The 16,129-nt window shown below is 40.0% G+C and overlaps 1 protein-coding gene across 2 annotated transcripts in view; it reads left to right on the plus strand.

Moving 5' to 3' along the window:
- LOC146003321 (uncharacterized) overlaps window positions 1-15,916 on the plus strand; it is a 34,280-nt gene extending 18,364 nt beyond the window's left edge. For both annotated transcript variants that reach the window (XM_083141586.1, XM_083141587.1), the window contains exon 5: window positions 14,892-15,916. In XM_083141586.1, the coding sequence (XP_082997712.1) occupies window positions 14,892-15,131 (240 nt within the window). In that variant the 3' untranslated portion in view covers window positions 15,132-15,916. The remainder of the gene's footprint in view (window positions 1-14,891) is intronic.
- The last annotated feature ends 213 nt before the right edge of the window (window positions 15,917-16,129 follow it).

The raw sequence follows: 16,129 nt of genomic DNA on the forward strand, positions 1-16,129 counted from the left end.
TTCGAGGCGCTTCTTTCGGTTTATTACACTAACCCAAAATTTATTCCTTGCCACACGTCCATGGCAGGCATTTCGTCGGCATACGTTACGAGCTGTACTGGAGGAAACTTGCTTACCTCGGTCTTGAAGGCTTGCAGCCAACGTCGGAGCACTAGTTTTGGGGTCCTTTTTGATAGTTCGCAAAATAAACCGTTCGTCTTACACAGATAGCACTCTTGGTCGTCCACACCTCGGCTTCTTTTCTACTGTTTCTCTTTCGCCAAAGCGATCTATGATCACGTGCACTGTTGATTTAGGAATTCCGGACAAGCGTGATATTTCCCTTAACGACATGCACTGGTTGTGTAGCCGGATAACTTGCCGACGTTCACAAACGGTGAACTCTCTCCTTCCGGGACCCAAGTTGCACTATCGTGTTCAATGAGGCGGAGCTACTGCCAGTACTGTAACTTCCGAACTGACACCTGGGAGCCCACAGGTTGAATGGGTCAGTGGTACGTGTATGGCAGTCCAGGTTTATTGACCTTGTTTCACAGAGGTCCTTCTTAATGTTTTTTACTAAGTGTCCAAAGACTTTGTGCCCATAATTTGTGGCATTTTTGTTATAATTGTTCATGGATTGTTTATGTTTTATGTTTTGATATTTTTATTTCGTTGTTGTGTCAAGAAAGAAAGAATTTGTGGTAGAACCATTTCACTTTTATCCCACTCACCTACCATCATCCACAACGCCAAGAGGATCCATTATTAACGTAACTACAGCAGTGTCCAAACACTTTTTACACTCACTGTATATTGGACAGGTCTACAGGCTCGCTGTTAGTAGTGTCTCTGGCATCAGAATGGGAAAAGCGGTTGATCTCTTCCAGTTTGACAAAGGTCAAATTGTGATGATACGGCACCTTGGTACCAGCATCTCTGAAACAGCGCGACTTTTAGCTGCTCTCGTGCCACTGTTGTGAGCATGTATCGAAAGTGGTGCGACGATGGCAAACAACGACACGTCGTCCAACCGTGTGTCGACAGTGGCTCATTGATGCCAGGGGTCAGCGGAGGTTGTCGCGCATTGTTCGGAGAGACTGAAGGGCCACAGTGCGAGAAATCGCCCGCAGGTACAACAGTGGGGACCAGGACAATGTTTCACAGCATATGGTTCATCGAACACTGTTCTGCATGGGACTGCGGACATAATGTGATAGCTCATTAGGTAGGTGTTCATAATGTAATGGCTCATCGGTGTATACTGAACTTAATGCAGAGATCTGTTTTGGGCAAAGAAAGGTAAACATTTAAAAAATATGCTGAGAATCTGCAAAACGGATAAACAGACAGATTGGATAAAAGGATTTGTAGAGAATCCATACAGCGAAAATACCAACGGTCAAACTGATAAATGATAAAACTGTCTGGATTATGTACACTTCGCAACATCTTATTTGACCGCCCCGAAAGAATTCTAAGTCCCGAAATCGTAAACTTAGCAACATTGCACTTCACCTCCAGCTGAGAGTAGCCAACTTTGAGTAGGTCCTTCCACTAGACGAGAATCGCTGCGGTGATAGGTTTTCAATTTAACACTTTCCATGAACTTAGAAACTATAAACAGCTATTATAATACACAATCAAACAGAAATAATAAATTGGAAAAAGAACCTTGAAGGATATTTACGATTCTGCTTGCTCGACTTGAAATTTGGGGGGTTTGAAACACAGAATAGAGTTTTCTCCACCTGGAGGAAATTGCCATCAAGTTTGTGCAGAAAGAAGCAAATTTGTGAGGAGTTTATGCGACATTTTATTGACAATACCTTGCATAATATCAAACAGTTCTCAAAAACATATATTTTACACGACTTGTCGAGAAAATGTGCTTGAAACACAGGAAGGTGGGAGTCTTCATAAACAACATGTTTTTAAGGGAATAACGTCAGTAATTTAACGTAGAGCAGTTGGTTAGGCGCTGATATCCTTATTTTTCATCAAGCGCGAAAGGTCGCGGGTTCAAATCCCACCCTCTCCTCTTTCTTTTTTCTTTTTTTTTGTTTGCTGAACAGATACCGTTGATATTAGAATATTTAAAAAATGAATCCGATGCACACTTGAGGGACGTCCCTTCTGCGCATATTTCCCCTCAGAAGTTGGAGATTTACAAGATTTAAAGTTAAAACTTTTCTTTTTAGTTATTGTTCATATGTTGTGTTAACATACACATCATGATTAATTCACAAATCACATATATGTATTCAGGATGCAAAAATGTGTTTGTTCTTCACTGACACCTAAAATATTGATGATTTGATTTCGATATACTAAAAAAAGATATACAGTTATGTTAAGTAGTGATGTAGTGCAGTACTGTAACGAAGGAGAGCGTTTAATGAGTTCAAATTGCTAAGATTGGTAATTTTATGTCCGTTCCTTCGTAATGACTGTTTTCAATCCCCTCACCACCATCTTACCATGCGTCTAAAACTAATAGTAAATCGCTAATTAATGTAAGTAAATTGTTATTGCGACGAAGGCCGATTCGATAAGAAACTACTAATAAGTATTTATATAGTGAGTGACAAACAAAAAATTCAAAACCTCATAATGATCGTTAATTCATCACTGCTTTGTATCTAAAATGTTTGTCTTCTTTGAACAGAAAGTACGAGTATCAGATATAACAAACTTTCCGCACTAACTTTGCAATATTCGAAACCACCATTACAGACTTAGCTCTACGTAACTTGATTCTGCGCATTCCACGTGGCATGTGACTCCCTCCTATCATCGAAATAACTTTCTCTTACTATTTCCTTTCCTCTCGTGAAATACATAGACCAATGTTAACTTCTTAGCACGGTGGATAAACTTTACACGATATACTCCTGAAAAAAATCCTGCCTAGGTGGAGAATCGAACCTACGACTTCTCTCGTAAGAATCAAGCACGCTACCTCTTTTTTTTTTTTATTGTCTCATTCTGATATACAAGTTATGGAATTACATTGTTTTTGACATAAGTGTAGTACTGCTATTACAATTCGTATTTCTATCTGGTTAACCTTTACATTTTTGTTTGACCTAAATTAAGTATAAAGCACTAATAAGAAATTTGCATACCATTTCTTCCTTGCTTGGAGAGGAATTTTTTCATATTGTTCTTGCAAGAAGATACTGAATTGTTTCTTAAAACTGCTCTCGTCATTGTGAAATATATATAATAAGTATTCTGTTATCAACCATTGTACTGCTCGTTGTTTTGTTGGTGGATAAAAATTGAAAGCAGGAAAAACTATATCTGTATCCGTAAACTTTGTTAATGAGGTGCGGCATAATCGACTGAGCATTGTTCGCAATTTGTTCCACGCCGTGGAGGAGTTGCGACACTTGGTTATCCTGTGGGCTAAAGAGTCAGGCACGTTGCATGATATAGTTAGGAGAGTCACTGATTCCATATTGGTATGTCCTATCTCTTGTCACTATAACACGATGAACCACTTTGTACCATATTGATTGGGCAGCTTTTGAAAGGTGTTTGGCGGAGACATTTTCCCATATTTGTGGCCAATTATGTGTATTGAAATCCCGGACTATTCGTGGTACTTTGTGCTTGAAACTATTGATTTCACTATATAAGTTTTTAACAGATGGTGTAATTGTCTCATGTCGTAATAACTGGTAGCATACCTGTAAAGCGATGTCCTTATAAAACGAAAATCTTTTGGGGATACTTTGGATATCGATGGGAGCTTCTAATGGAATGTCCTGTATTATCGTCTGTATACATGTTTGGGTCGTTGACTCGTGCAGTGAGAAAGCTGTTTTAAGGCCAGTCTGTACAAACAATGCTCTTGCCTGTGTGTTCACGTGTATTAGTGCCAAACCACCTGTCTTCTCTGATAACGTGACCTCATTTATTGCCACCCGGAAAATTGTATCGTGCCACAAAAAGCAGCCAACAGCTTTGTTGACCTTGGCTAAGTGCTGTGTTTTGAAGAGCAGGATTTTTGCTACATACCAAAGTTTAGAGAGAGCAAAAACGTTGATAAATCTTACTCGTGTTTTTAAACTCAGAGAGCGCATCTTGTTCACTCTGAGGACGTAGATTGCCCTCTCGCACGTGAGATTACTATTGGCTTCGATCGTTTCATCGATATTTGCATAGAAGTTTATACCTAAAACTTTTATTTTCTTGTCTACAGGGATCTCCGTATTGTTTGTGAAAGGATTCTCCTTGCCAAGGGGCATCAGGAATGACTTTCGATTGTTTAGTTTTGCTCCTGATGTGAGCTCAAAAGTATGTATTTGGCTTTTAACACTGTACAGATCTCTTTCATCCTTGAGAAAAATCGTGACGTCGTCCATGAAACTGCCAACTTGTATTGTGGTGGAAGCCATAGAAATGCCCTGTAAATGATGCTGGATACTAAACAAAAAGGGGGCTATTGTGAGGACGTACAATGTGCTACTCAAGGGACTACCTTGTAGTACACCTCGTCGCATTTTAAAACTTGTTGTCAAGAAACCATTTATTTTGAGTTTTAGCAGCATATGATTATATAATGTTTTATCCAATTAAGAAAAGTGTCTCCGAAGCCATATGCTTCTAAGACTTTGTACAGATATTCGTGGCTCACTCTGTCATATGCTTGAGAAAAATCTAAAGATAGAATTGCCTCTGATGCATTCTTATTTTGTTTGGTAATAATTACGTCTCTTATCGTTTGTAGCAAGTGATGTATACTTTGGGACATATTACAAGCGAACTGTAAATTGCCAATAAGTTTAACCATATATTTTTTTAAACGCTGATTTATGCACCTACTTATAAGTTTGATGTCACTGCTCAATATGGAAATTGGCCTAAAATCTGTGACGAACTTTGGATTTGCCTTTTTGGGAACTAACACTATAACTCCCGTGCTACTGGTCTTCCCTATGGTCCCTGTTGTCAACACTTCGTTGACCCATTCCGTTAATTCGTCTCCTATTAGATCCCAGAAACATTGATAGAATTCTGATGGTAATCCATCTTCGGCTGTAGTTTTATTCCTCGGAGCTTTGAATACTGCATCATGAACCTCCTTTTTACTAAACGGTTGTGTGAGCTCAGTTCTTTCATTTTCTGTCAGTGACGGAGGGAGGTAGTTCAAAAAATTGCATTGCGTTTCTGTTGGATTAAAGGCTTGACCAAGAAGATTTTTATAGTATTGCAAAAACCTGTCGTGTATACTATGAGGGCTGGTGACAACTTCACCGGAATCTAAAGTTAATTTATGAATAACGTGACTTCTGGCGTGTTTATGTTCTTGAAGAATGTGACTTAGTGTGGCTTGCTCGTCTGGGTCTATAGGAAGAATCTTGCTCTTTATTATTGCTGCAGATTTTCGTTTCCTATGTATAGCAAGTAATTGCGCTTTTATTTCATTTGCATAAGGACGATCGAAATTACCTTGCAATGCTAAACGATGGAGATCATTCAAGACTGCATACAAAAAATTATATTTGTTTCTTTGATCTCGACTAACCTCTGCACTGAAGAATTTACTGACCTGGCGAAATTTAGGCTTAACTCGAGTTTCCCACCACTCGATTAGGGTCTTGTGCACTGGCCGAGAGGCCTTGAGTTCATTCCACGTTTCCCTGATTAGCTGGACATAACTACCATTGCGTAATAATGTGCTATTTAAAAGCCAGTATCCGCTACCTTGTCGGGGTTTGATCAAATCTAAATTTATTTTGAGAATTGGGACACTATGATCACTAAAGCATACTGGAAAATTTTGAACACTAATGATATATTCCTGAAATCTTGGTGCGACATAAAACCTATCGATCCTTGACGCACTATTGGAGGTGATATGTGTGTAACCTTGACTTTCGCCATTGGTGTGTATCCAAGCGTCACGCAGTTGTACCCCCTGCGTTAATTCATAGAGCGCACGTGAGAAGTTGTATCCTGGATTTTGATCTTGTGAACGAAATACGCAGTTAAAATCTCCCACTAGTATAGTGTCTAGTGTGTGGGATGTCAACTCGGGCCCTACAACTGTTGAAAAAAAATCTTCTCTTTCCCGTCTTTTTTTACTTCCTGACGGAGCATACACATTACAGAGAAACACTGAGCCTAATTTGGCACTTATTTGTCTGCCCGTGGGATGGGGCACTACATTACGTAAATCCAAGTGTCGCCTACATGCTATGGCAGTCCCTTGTGCAAAGGGAGTAAAATTGTTGTAAACTTTAAACATGCTCAGTACAGAAAAATCGTCTATGGCTACCTCTTGTAAGAGGGCCACATCAATAGACGATTTAATGAGAAAGTCATTGAGAGCAATTATTTTGGTCTTACTTTGCATTTGATTCAAATTTATAGATGCCAAGGTAAATGTTTGCATGATTATAACTGTCCACAAAAGAAAACTAAACTTACTTACATTATTCAACATTACTGATCTCTAATTTCTGCCTATAATGCATTAACTATGCTTTCCACTAAATAAATCTGGGGTAAGTTTGTTACTCATCGAAGGTTTCTCTTTAGTTACATTTGCTGAATGACTTGTTAAACTAGCCTTTGAAACATCTTGTTTTGGGGTACCAGGTTCTACTCTAAATTCGTTATGAACTATTGTGGAACTTACGCATTCATTATTTTTCTTCTTCTTTCTACGTAGCACCATGGACTCTTCCGCCACTGACCGTAACCTTGATACAGATCTTGACCGTGATTTCCTAGGAGAGGTAACTACGGGGAATTCTGCCTCCGCGAACAAAGCACTTGGGGGTGGGGGCGGGGGTATGTGATGCATCTCCTCTGCAGTGGTCAATGTTGGCTGCTCCATCTCTTCCCTTCCTGTTGGTGCATTCTTCTCACTAACTTCCTGTCTGGTACCTGTCTCCTCGTCGGTGATTCTGGGGCTATCCGTGTTCCCTCCATTGCTATCTCCTGACGCTGGGACTTCTGCAACTAACGGAGCTGAATCTCTTGGTTTAGTCCGTACGGGTAGCACAGTTGGTTCATATACCATCGGTACATTGTCAGCGGGTATATTAACCGGATCCCTGCGGGGCTGGTTCCCTGAGGATCGACGCTTAGGGCACTGAGCAAATACATGATCCTCCCCCGAACACGCGAGGCACGTACGCACCTGCCCAGGGTATGTTACCCAATAAGAGTCTCCATTGTTACATATGAGGGTATGGGTTTACGTAGTATCATTTTAATCAAGACACGTCCAGTTCGAGTAGGGTAAATGTGATCTGCAGAGCAGGGTTTCGGAGCGGAGTGCGGAGCGTACTAAAGGAGCGCTCCGGAGCGACTTCGAAGCGTCATTTCTACTCCGCTCCTCGCTCCGGAGCGGAGCGTGGTACGACAGCACTCCGATCCGGAGCGGAGTGGTTCGACTTCTTGAGAGACACGCTCCGCTCCGGAGCGGAGTGGTTCGACTTTTTGAGTCGCACGCTCCGATCCGGAGCGGAGCGTGATACAACAGCACTCCGCTCCGGAGCGGAGTGGTTCAGCTTTTTGAGACGTACGCTCCGATCCGGAGCGGAGCGTGATACAGCAGTACTCCGCTCCGGAGCGGAGTGGTTCAGATTTTTTAGACGCACGCTCCGATCCGGAGCGGAGCGTGAGGCAACAGCACTCCGCTCCGGAGCGTGGTGCTTTGACAGCACGCTCCGATCCGTTTAGGAGTTTTTTTTACACGAATGCTGTAATGCAACTATGAATAATGGAATGGGCGCGTTAAAGCCGACTTCCGTGACGGAGTGGTTATAATGGGACCACATGGAAAAGAGCCTGCAGTCCTGTTTCCACGTACTCTAGTTGTTTGTCTGTATGATCGCCCCCGCTTGGAGGGGAGGGACAGAGTGAATCATGCTTCCTTATGGCCCTAGTCGAACGGGTGAAGGAGGAGGTGCACTGGGACTTTTGACCGAAGCTTTTTTGTTTGTGGTCGCTCTACAGCACAGCACCCTATGACGTCAGGGATCCGTGGGGTATTTCAAATTTTGTATTGTGACTCTTAGATATAAGGGTTTGAATGTTATGTGTTGAATGGGTTACGAATAATTTCAAGCAATCAGTTTTTCTTTTTGCAGATTTGTCCGACCCACCTCCCCCATACAACAGACAGCTTCGTTTTGTGCCGTATTCCGTGTTCCTTGCAGGTGACTCAGTGCAATCGGCTAGCTCATTGGTCTTGTGCCCGTTTCAAGAGGGGAGGAGGGTGAAACTGGTACATAGCTTGTTTGTGTGTGCTTTCGGGGTTGAGAACTTCGTTCGCTGCGCTATACGTTGCGTTCGACTTATCCGTACATGGTAGAGACATCGCCTTTGCCAGACAGATCAAGTGTTGCCAGCTGTATTAGAATTATGCTACACCAATTCTGGCTAGATTGTTCTCTTTTAAAAGTATTACTTGCGCGTGTTATTCTTCTCTTCACTGTCATAAAAAGAAGCCTTTAAAAGCTGTGTTCTCTTGTATCATTACATGCATATTATGTGTGCTTGTCAACGGTGATGTATGGACATTTAATGAAATTTTTAACGCCGCTGATACATGGACGTCTTCAGGATTTTTTCCAGGAAGGGACAAGCAAGATATTTGTCCAAGGGAGGGGGGCAGAATGAGGCAGAATTTCCCCAAAATAGTATTACTCCCATTAAAAATATTCTACAGTTTGAAGTTATCATGTTCCTGCAACGCCCTTGCAATAATTAACATAACTGTGACTGAAATGAAATTATATGCGTGAAATATGTACTTCTTGATTACCTTTAATTTCCGGGTGGCGTGGCCCCCTCCATTTCCGGACGTCCATGCGAATGGAGAAATCATTCCAACCAGTATCGTTTAATAGAATAATAAGGTGACTAGATTTGTTAAATCAATATAAAGGAACAAAAAAGAACGAAAAAAATCCGTAATTGTTAATTCTATGCATCATAAGCCAAGAGAATCATGGAAGATCTATACTGTAATAATGAATTGAAGGAAACCATGCCGAGTTTTTATTTATAGTCTACATATTCAAGTAGGAATGGAATGGTGCACAAAAGGAATTACAAATATGTATGTAAAAGAAAACCAAGTATTTCGATAAAGTTATTTCTATAATTGTAATCAACAATAACCAATTGTCCTTTCAACTCAGTATAAGTTTCAATTTGTTTTTTCCGGACTTTGCCTTGCCTTTAATCGTACATTTATCATGATCCGTAATTTTAAACAAATCCTAGATAAGTCGGTAAAAAATAGGACACCGAAACTATGGAAAAGAAATGTACTGTGATAGAGAAACAAACACAAAGGAAACACCAATGACATTAACGCGGGTCAAACCAACACCATTTGTAGTTGAGAGCTGAACTCAAATCCACGAACTCGCTGAAATATTCCCATGGAATTCATTATTCGTCTGATATTGAATACCCAATGATGCTTTCTGTTATGTAATAGACATTTATGAAGTGAATACATTATTAGAACTTTGCCAAATTTCAGAAAAAAAAAACACACACACACACACATACGTAAAAGATATGCATAAGAGGTTGTTCATTTGGAAATGAATTTCCGAGTTGTATTTTTATGATTTTGTGAATAGATTTAAAGGAAAGTGACATCTCTTATTGTTAAATAGAATTACAAATGTATATTTGTTTAAGGATTAATTTATCACAATATACATTGCAATTATACATTCAACATACGTTGAAACAATGCCTTTTGTTATGGACTTTTGGTGGATTTAAGACTCAACAATACGCTATCGAGAATAGACCTACAGTTTAAATCCTACATAAAGTGGGATTCGAGCCACAATGTCCCTCCACCGGGTATCGATCCCAGTGCCCCTTCATTACAAGGAGACGTTGTTACCACTATGTTATCGGGGTACAGGGCGCTACTTTTTTTTTTCAGTACACATTTATCAATTCTCTCATTATCATCGTCGTGATTAGCTACAATTCAAAGCTAAGTTACAAAAATCAAATGAAATGCCATCAGTGAGGAAGGCACGTATTGCTCGCAGCCCTGTTTTTCAAAATGAAACCATAAAATTCAGGACATGACCCTATCCAAGTAGATAATATTACATTTTGTGTTTATCACGGTTATTAAGGTTTATACATCTTGTTTCGACTTATCTGCTGACTACACATTGTTCATTACTGAAAACTTGCTTTCAGTTTGCTGTGTACAACGTACTCAATACAAAAAATATTAATTTTATACGTATACGTTTTCTGGCTTTCTAGACTCAGAAAGTTAAATATAGCAACATTCCATTCGTCGTCTTTCCAAAATTTTTTCAATTTTCTTATAACGACCATGCCTATTTCCAGGTTACTGCTTACAAACTTGAAATGTTAGATATGGCAACCAGACATTTTGTAATTTTTGCAGTAGTATACGTATGTAACCATTAAATACCTATTTCAACTTCCTGCCTTTAAAATTGGGAAAAATAATCGATATGACAACCCTGTATTTCATACTATTTAAATTCCCCTGTTCGGCTGTATACAAACAGCATTCCGATTTTCGACTTTATACCTTCATAAAAGTAAACCAAATGTGGCAACTTACATTTTTGGTTAAGCCGGTTTTCAACTTTCTAGTGTCAGAATTTTTAAAAAGTTAGATATGAAAACTCTGTATTTCAAATTAAAACGTTTCCTTATTGGCCGACGGTAACATTAATAAGCATGATTCCGATTTTCAACTTCATACATTCAAAAATCGAAAAGTTAAAATTAGCAACCTGAATTTCCAATTACTTTAAACATTTCCCTTTCGCTACATTCAAAGTATCATACATAACCAGCGTAAAAGAAAGTTAGATATGACAATCATGCACCAGCGAGTGTTTTGCATGAACACCTGTCTGCCTTTATCTTCCTCCGTACAAGTTGCTTCGCCTTTCCTCTGGCCTTTTAGAAGGTCGAATGGATTCTCTGCAGTAATTTCGCCAGTGTTACTCGAACCAATATTCCGGAATAACTCAGTTCTCCCGCGGCGTGGACTGTAACGTCGGGCCGATATGCCGAAGTGCTTAGCCCGAACCAGAAGTTGAACCGAAATGAGTTTCAGTCGCGATCCCTGGTGGCAGGAAATGAGAGTGGTTCCATTCTCTCAACTTATAAAACCACAGGTGGCACACCTGCTATTGAAATATTTTGTCCCCAGAAGTAGTAGTAGAGTAGTAAAAGTGATAATGAAAATGTAATAATAATAATAATAATATCGCTCTCTTCACGAAAACAGTCCAGTGAAGATCGAAGCTTCCCCTTGCCTCCTCCACACCCCTGGCCCTCCAGGTTTGCCACACTTCTTCTACGCTTCACAGTTGACACATTGCGCGTTGTACAGTCACGGACAGTACGTATGCGGTTGATTGTGCCTTTCCTGGTGTATTGTGTAAGGATTATTCCTTGCTTATTGGCAACACTGTAGGTGAGTGATATAATCTTTTCTGGACTGTTTCCGTGGCGTTAGTTTTAGTAATAATCAATTTTATAACAACAATAACGGGCGATTTTCAAATGCCGTACAAATTTCACAAGCAAAATTACTAATGTACTCGGAACCTTTGATCGTTAGTTTTCTGTATACACTCGTATTATCCAACCTCGGAGCGCTCCGGAGTCGCTCCGGAGCGGAGTGGGCAAGTTCTTAGAACATCGCTCCTCGCTCCGGAGCGGAGCGTCACAAGGTATCGCTCCGCTCCGGAGCGGAGTGAACCGTTTCCTAAAATTTCGCTCCTCGCTCCGGAGCGGAGCGAGAAATTTTCCAACTTCCTCTGCTCCGATCCGGAGCGGAGCGTGTCAAGGTAGCGCTCCGCTCCGGAGCGGAGTGAACCATTTTCTAAAATTTCGCTCCTCGCTCCGGAGCGGAGCGAGAAATTTTCCGATTCCCGCTGCTCCGCTCCGGAGCGGAGCGGGATAAGACATCGCTCCGCTCCGGAGCGGAGCGAACCATTTCTTCGAATCTCGCTCCTCGCTCCGGAGCGTTGGCAACAGTCGGAGCGTCGATCCGCTCCGCTCCGAAACCCTGCTGCAGAGTATGTCTCGTCTTCAATTTTTAACACTTCCCCATAAGACCTCATGACACGACTTATCACTTCTGCACTTAATTCAATTGGGACTACATGGATTCTGACGATTACATGCCGCTGGTGGGCCCATTCTACTTCAACTTTATGATCACCATCTACGTCGCTGTAGATTACCTCAGCACCAAAATCATTTAGTAACCGTTCTCCTACCACTTTTGTCGCAAATTTCACGTACAAACACTTACGAAAGTAATCTATTTCAAAACTGAGCACTTGGTTCGTAGTCACTTGGTAGACATCATGAAACCATCGATGAAAATCCAATGACGTAGGTCGCGTTTTGACCTCACGGAAAACAAATTTCAAGGTGTTTTCTCTTTGTGTATTCATCGTGAACTATTTCATCGTATCTTCACTGGCTCACGGTAATTGTAGTCAAAACCTCGCTTGCACTCCAAAGGAAAAAAGAACTAACACAACACTAGCAAACCGTATACGGCCCTAGCTAACTCGGACAGTTCGATCACTAAGCCTTCTCACGCGAAGAGCGGAGCTCGGTACGAACTGATACCTGCACGAGCTGCAGGCAGACTGCCTCTTCTCCAGGTAGCTCATGTTAAAATTTGCTATCAGTTTGAAGAAACCAATTCACACATAATGTCATATCAAAATTTCCTCATGGCAATTTTCATGAGGAAACAAATTCAGATAAAATCAAGAAACGCTGAAAGGGAAAAATGATGAACATGTCTATTGGCGTTTTGTCATATTTTGTAAATTGTGTAAAAATTCCGTGTTTTGAACAAGCACGAAGTATAGTTACGAAGTATTTTGTTGTTTGTTTAAAGTAGGAACAGGAGAGCGAAAAGGAGTCATTTGAACCAGACCCCGTTTGACAAGAAACTTCAGCTCTTTTCCAAAGACTGTATGAAAAGAGAGAGGAACGTATGAAATATAAAATATGTGTGAAATTAAAACAATGGAAACCTTGAAATATAATACTAACGAACTTCAAACTATGAAAAACATATTTTCGTGGTGGAAAACTCCAAGTCATTTTCGAAATATGAACTTGATGTTTTTCTTTATTATGAAGTGGAGATATGGGACTATACGAGCCCTCAGCAAGAAAAAATTTAAGTAAGCTACCTCCAACTTTTTCAATGGTCATAATTACTAATTAGGGTCCGGAAGTTGATGAAAAATCAACTTTTTTTCTGACCATTAAAAACAATGCTAAACCTGATATCATGTCCGTTTCCCTTCAGTTAGAGCCAGAAAACACTTTCTATTTTACATTTTTTTTCATTTTTCGGCCTTTTTTGGCTTTTAGTTTATTTGTCAGTATTTTTAACAGTTTTTGTTGCATTTTTACTTATTTTTTGAGGTTTATTTTTACCCTCCCCTGTTGTTTCGTGAATTTTAAATGCATTTACTAGTAAAACTTACATTCTTAGATTTCTTGACATGGTCCTTTTAGCAAATTCACCATGATTCGAAAATACGGTCAATGGAAAAGCATAATATTATTCTTAACTGAAATGTTTGGCAATGGATTAAAATACTTTGTGTGAAGATCTACTTTGAGGTTCTTTTTCTGGACACTATTATCGCTTTAATCTGTAGTTTTAAAGTAAAATTAGTCACAATATTAAATGCAATTACACTCTGGTGTACGCGAAGCAGAACTGTATTTTCGGATGCTGGCCGACTACAGTATCATAGAGGGCCCACTCTGAAAGGAGATGAATTGGTTGATTTGGTGTTTTAAGTCAACTTTATGCATAGTAAGGCTAATCGGGACTGGACCTACAGTTTAAAGTGGGATCCGAACCGAGTGCATAAAATAACGTGAACCGTGTGGTGTAGGGGGGTCGTTTGCTTATGGAATGGAAGGTCATGGGTTCAAACCTAATTCTTTGCAAAATCTTTTTCGGGAAGTAAACGGCTTTGGACGAGAATGCTTATCTACGTTTCTTGGATATTTCCGTTGATATTTATGCGATTTATGTCCAGCATTTCCGGATGCAGAAAGTTGACATGTAAGTTCTTAATATGTGTTAACTTATAACAGCTGAATGAAAGGAAAAGTATTTCCTAAAATCCTGCCAATCACTGAAAGATTAAAAACATTAGTAGAAGCATTACTTGAGGCATGCACAGTGGCGACGATTATGGAGTGTGGAGGGGCAGATGACCCAGCACTATGCTAGACATTATCTCCAAGGGAAAGAAACTGTCCTTGCCCTCCCCCCTCCCTCCCACCTTGCCCCATCAGTTTTGAAACCCAATCGCCGCCACTGAGCATGCATCGCATAAATATTGACAGTAATATCATATAATATTATATTACGTTATTAGAACACTTCGTACTCGGTAAATAAAAAGGAAAAAATAATAAGTGTACACATTCGGGTATTTCGGTCTTTCGGATAATTCAGCTATCCAGATAATCCACATCATTCGTATATCCACATATAAAAATATCCGATATCCAGATATTTGAAATCCGAATAGAAAATTATCAGGATTTGACCGTTTCTACTATACTCTATCCCGGTAATCTCTGGAGCAAGTGAACGAAAACAAGTCTCTGCGCAAGTAGTGAATCGAGAGGGCATGACCAATGTATGAAAGTGAGTGCATGGAGGTGGAAATGCGGCTGCATGTACAAGCCGTTAGCAGGAGAGTGTACTGCTTCGCTCCGCCCACTCGCTTTCTCCTCTTCTCTTCCGTTGTGCGTGCCCTTGCTCCACATATTCCCGGAACAGAGCGTACCTATCTCACATTAAGTTTTGGTACAAGCGTGCATGCTCACACAATTATATTTTGCAGGAGGGGACGATTTGGCTGAAATATGCGAGCACCATGGAGAAGGAGTTCCAGAAATTGTTGGAGGAACAGTTCGGGGCCTCGCCGTTCCCAGACATCACTGGCAACCCTGCCGAGTGTAATGGCAACCCTGCCCTTCGGTACATGGCGTTTCAAACAACGGTTGGCAGGTCACGGCGTCAGAAATCTGACAAGGCAGTAGATTCGAAGGTAGGTGGCGCTGACGAGCAACAAAATGACTGAAGAGAAACAAGCAGCTTGTGGAACTCATTCGCAAAATATTTGTTTGTTTTCTGCCACGTTTCAGAAGTAATAAATGTATACGAACACAACAATTATTTCATATTACACCATACTGTGTGAAAAAAGAGAATTTACTGCGATAAAATAAGCAAACTTCGTTAAATTTTTATATTAAAGCTATGTTGTTATTGTTGCATGAAAACACTTCAGTTTAAGTGGCAAATGTGCGTTTAAACATTTCACCAATCCCTTAACTGTACAATTTTGGACAATTATCCTACAATCTCACAGTTTTAATTGTCTCTACAGTGTTAGTGTTGGCACGAGATTTAAGATACGAAATTAATGCCTGAATAAGTTTGGGTGCATTGCAGTTATGTTACTTATTCATGTTTTTCCTTGCTTACTGGTTAACTCCGATGGGGTACAATTACAATGGTTTTACTGCATGAAACAAAAATGATGTATTTTTTCAACTGAAATGAAAAAAAGCGAAATGTTTGTTGACATTTGAATAAGAGCTGAACAATAATGGCTAAAATAACTTCAATTTCTTCCTATGAACAGAGTGCTAGTAGAAAAATTATATAACTTAAAAGCAATCTGTATATATTGCAAAGAAATGGTATTTTGCTGTACAATTTCTTGTAATGAATCGTAAAGTCATGTCTGTTTACCAGTAAATGTCAATATGTATCGAGGGCTCATTATTTTCCTTGCTGTTAATGTCGCAAGCATTATTCGCCTGCTGTGCTGTTCCAACCATTTGTATATCAGTGAGTACTCACGTATTATTATAATATTACTGTGTTGTGAATTAAAATAATTCTAATGAAAACGCTCTAGCATTTATTTTTGAGTAAGCTGCGTTCTGCAGGGAAAGAGTATTGTTGTAATTTCAGGTAAGTAAAGACTTATTTTAATCCCCCCTCCCCATGTTACTTGGCTTGGAATAAATTTTACTTTAGGAATTTTTAAAAACGCCAAAATATATTTTA

This window comes from Lepisma saccharinum, chromosome 20, assembly GCF_977018435.1.
Source record: "Lepisma saccharinum chromosome 20, izLepSacc3.1, whole genome shotgun sequence".
Classification (NCBI taxonomy): domain Eukaryota; kingdom Metazoa; phylum Arthropoda; class Insecta; order Zygentoma; family Lepismatidae; genus Lepisma; species Lepisma saccharinum.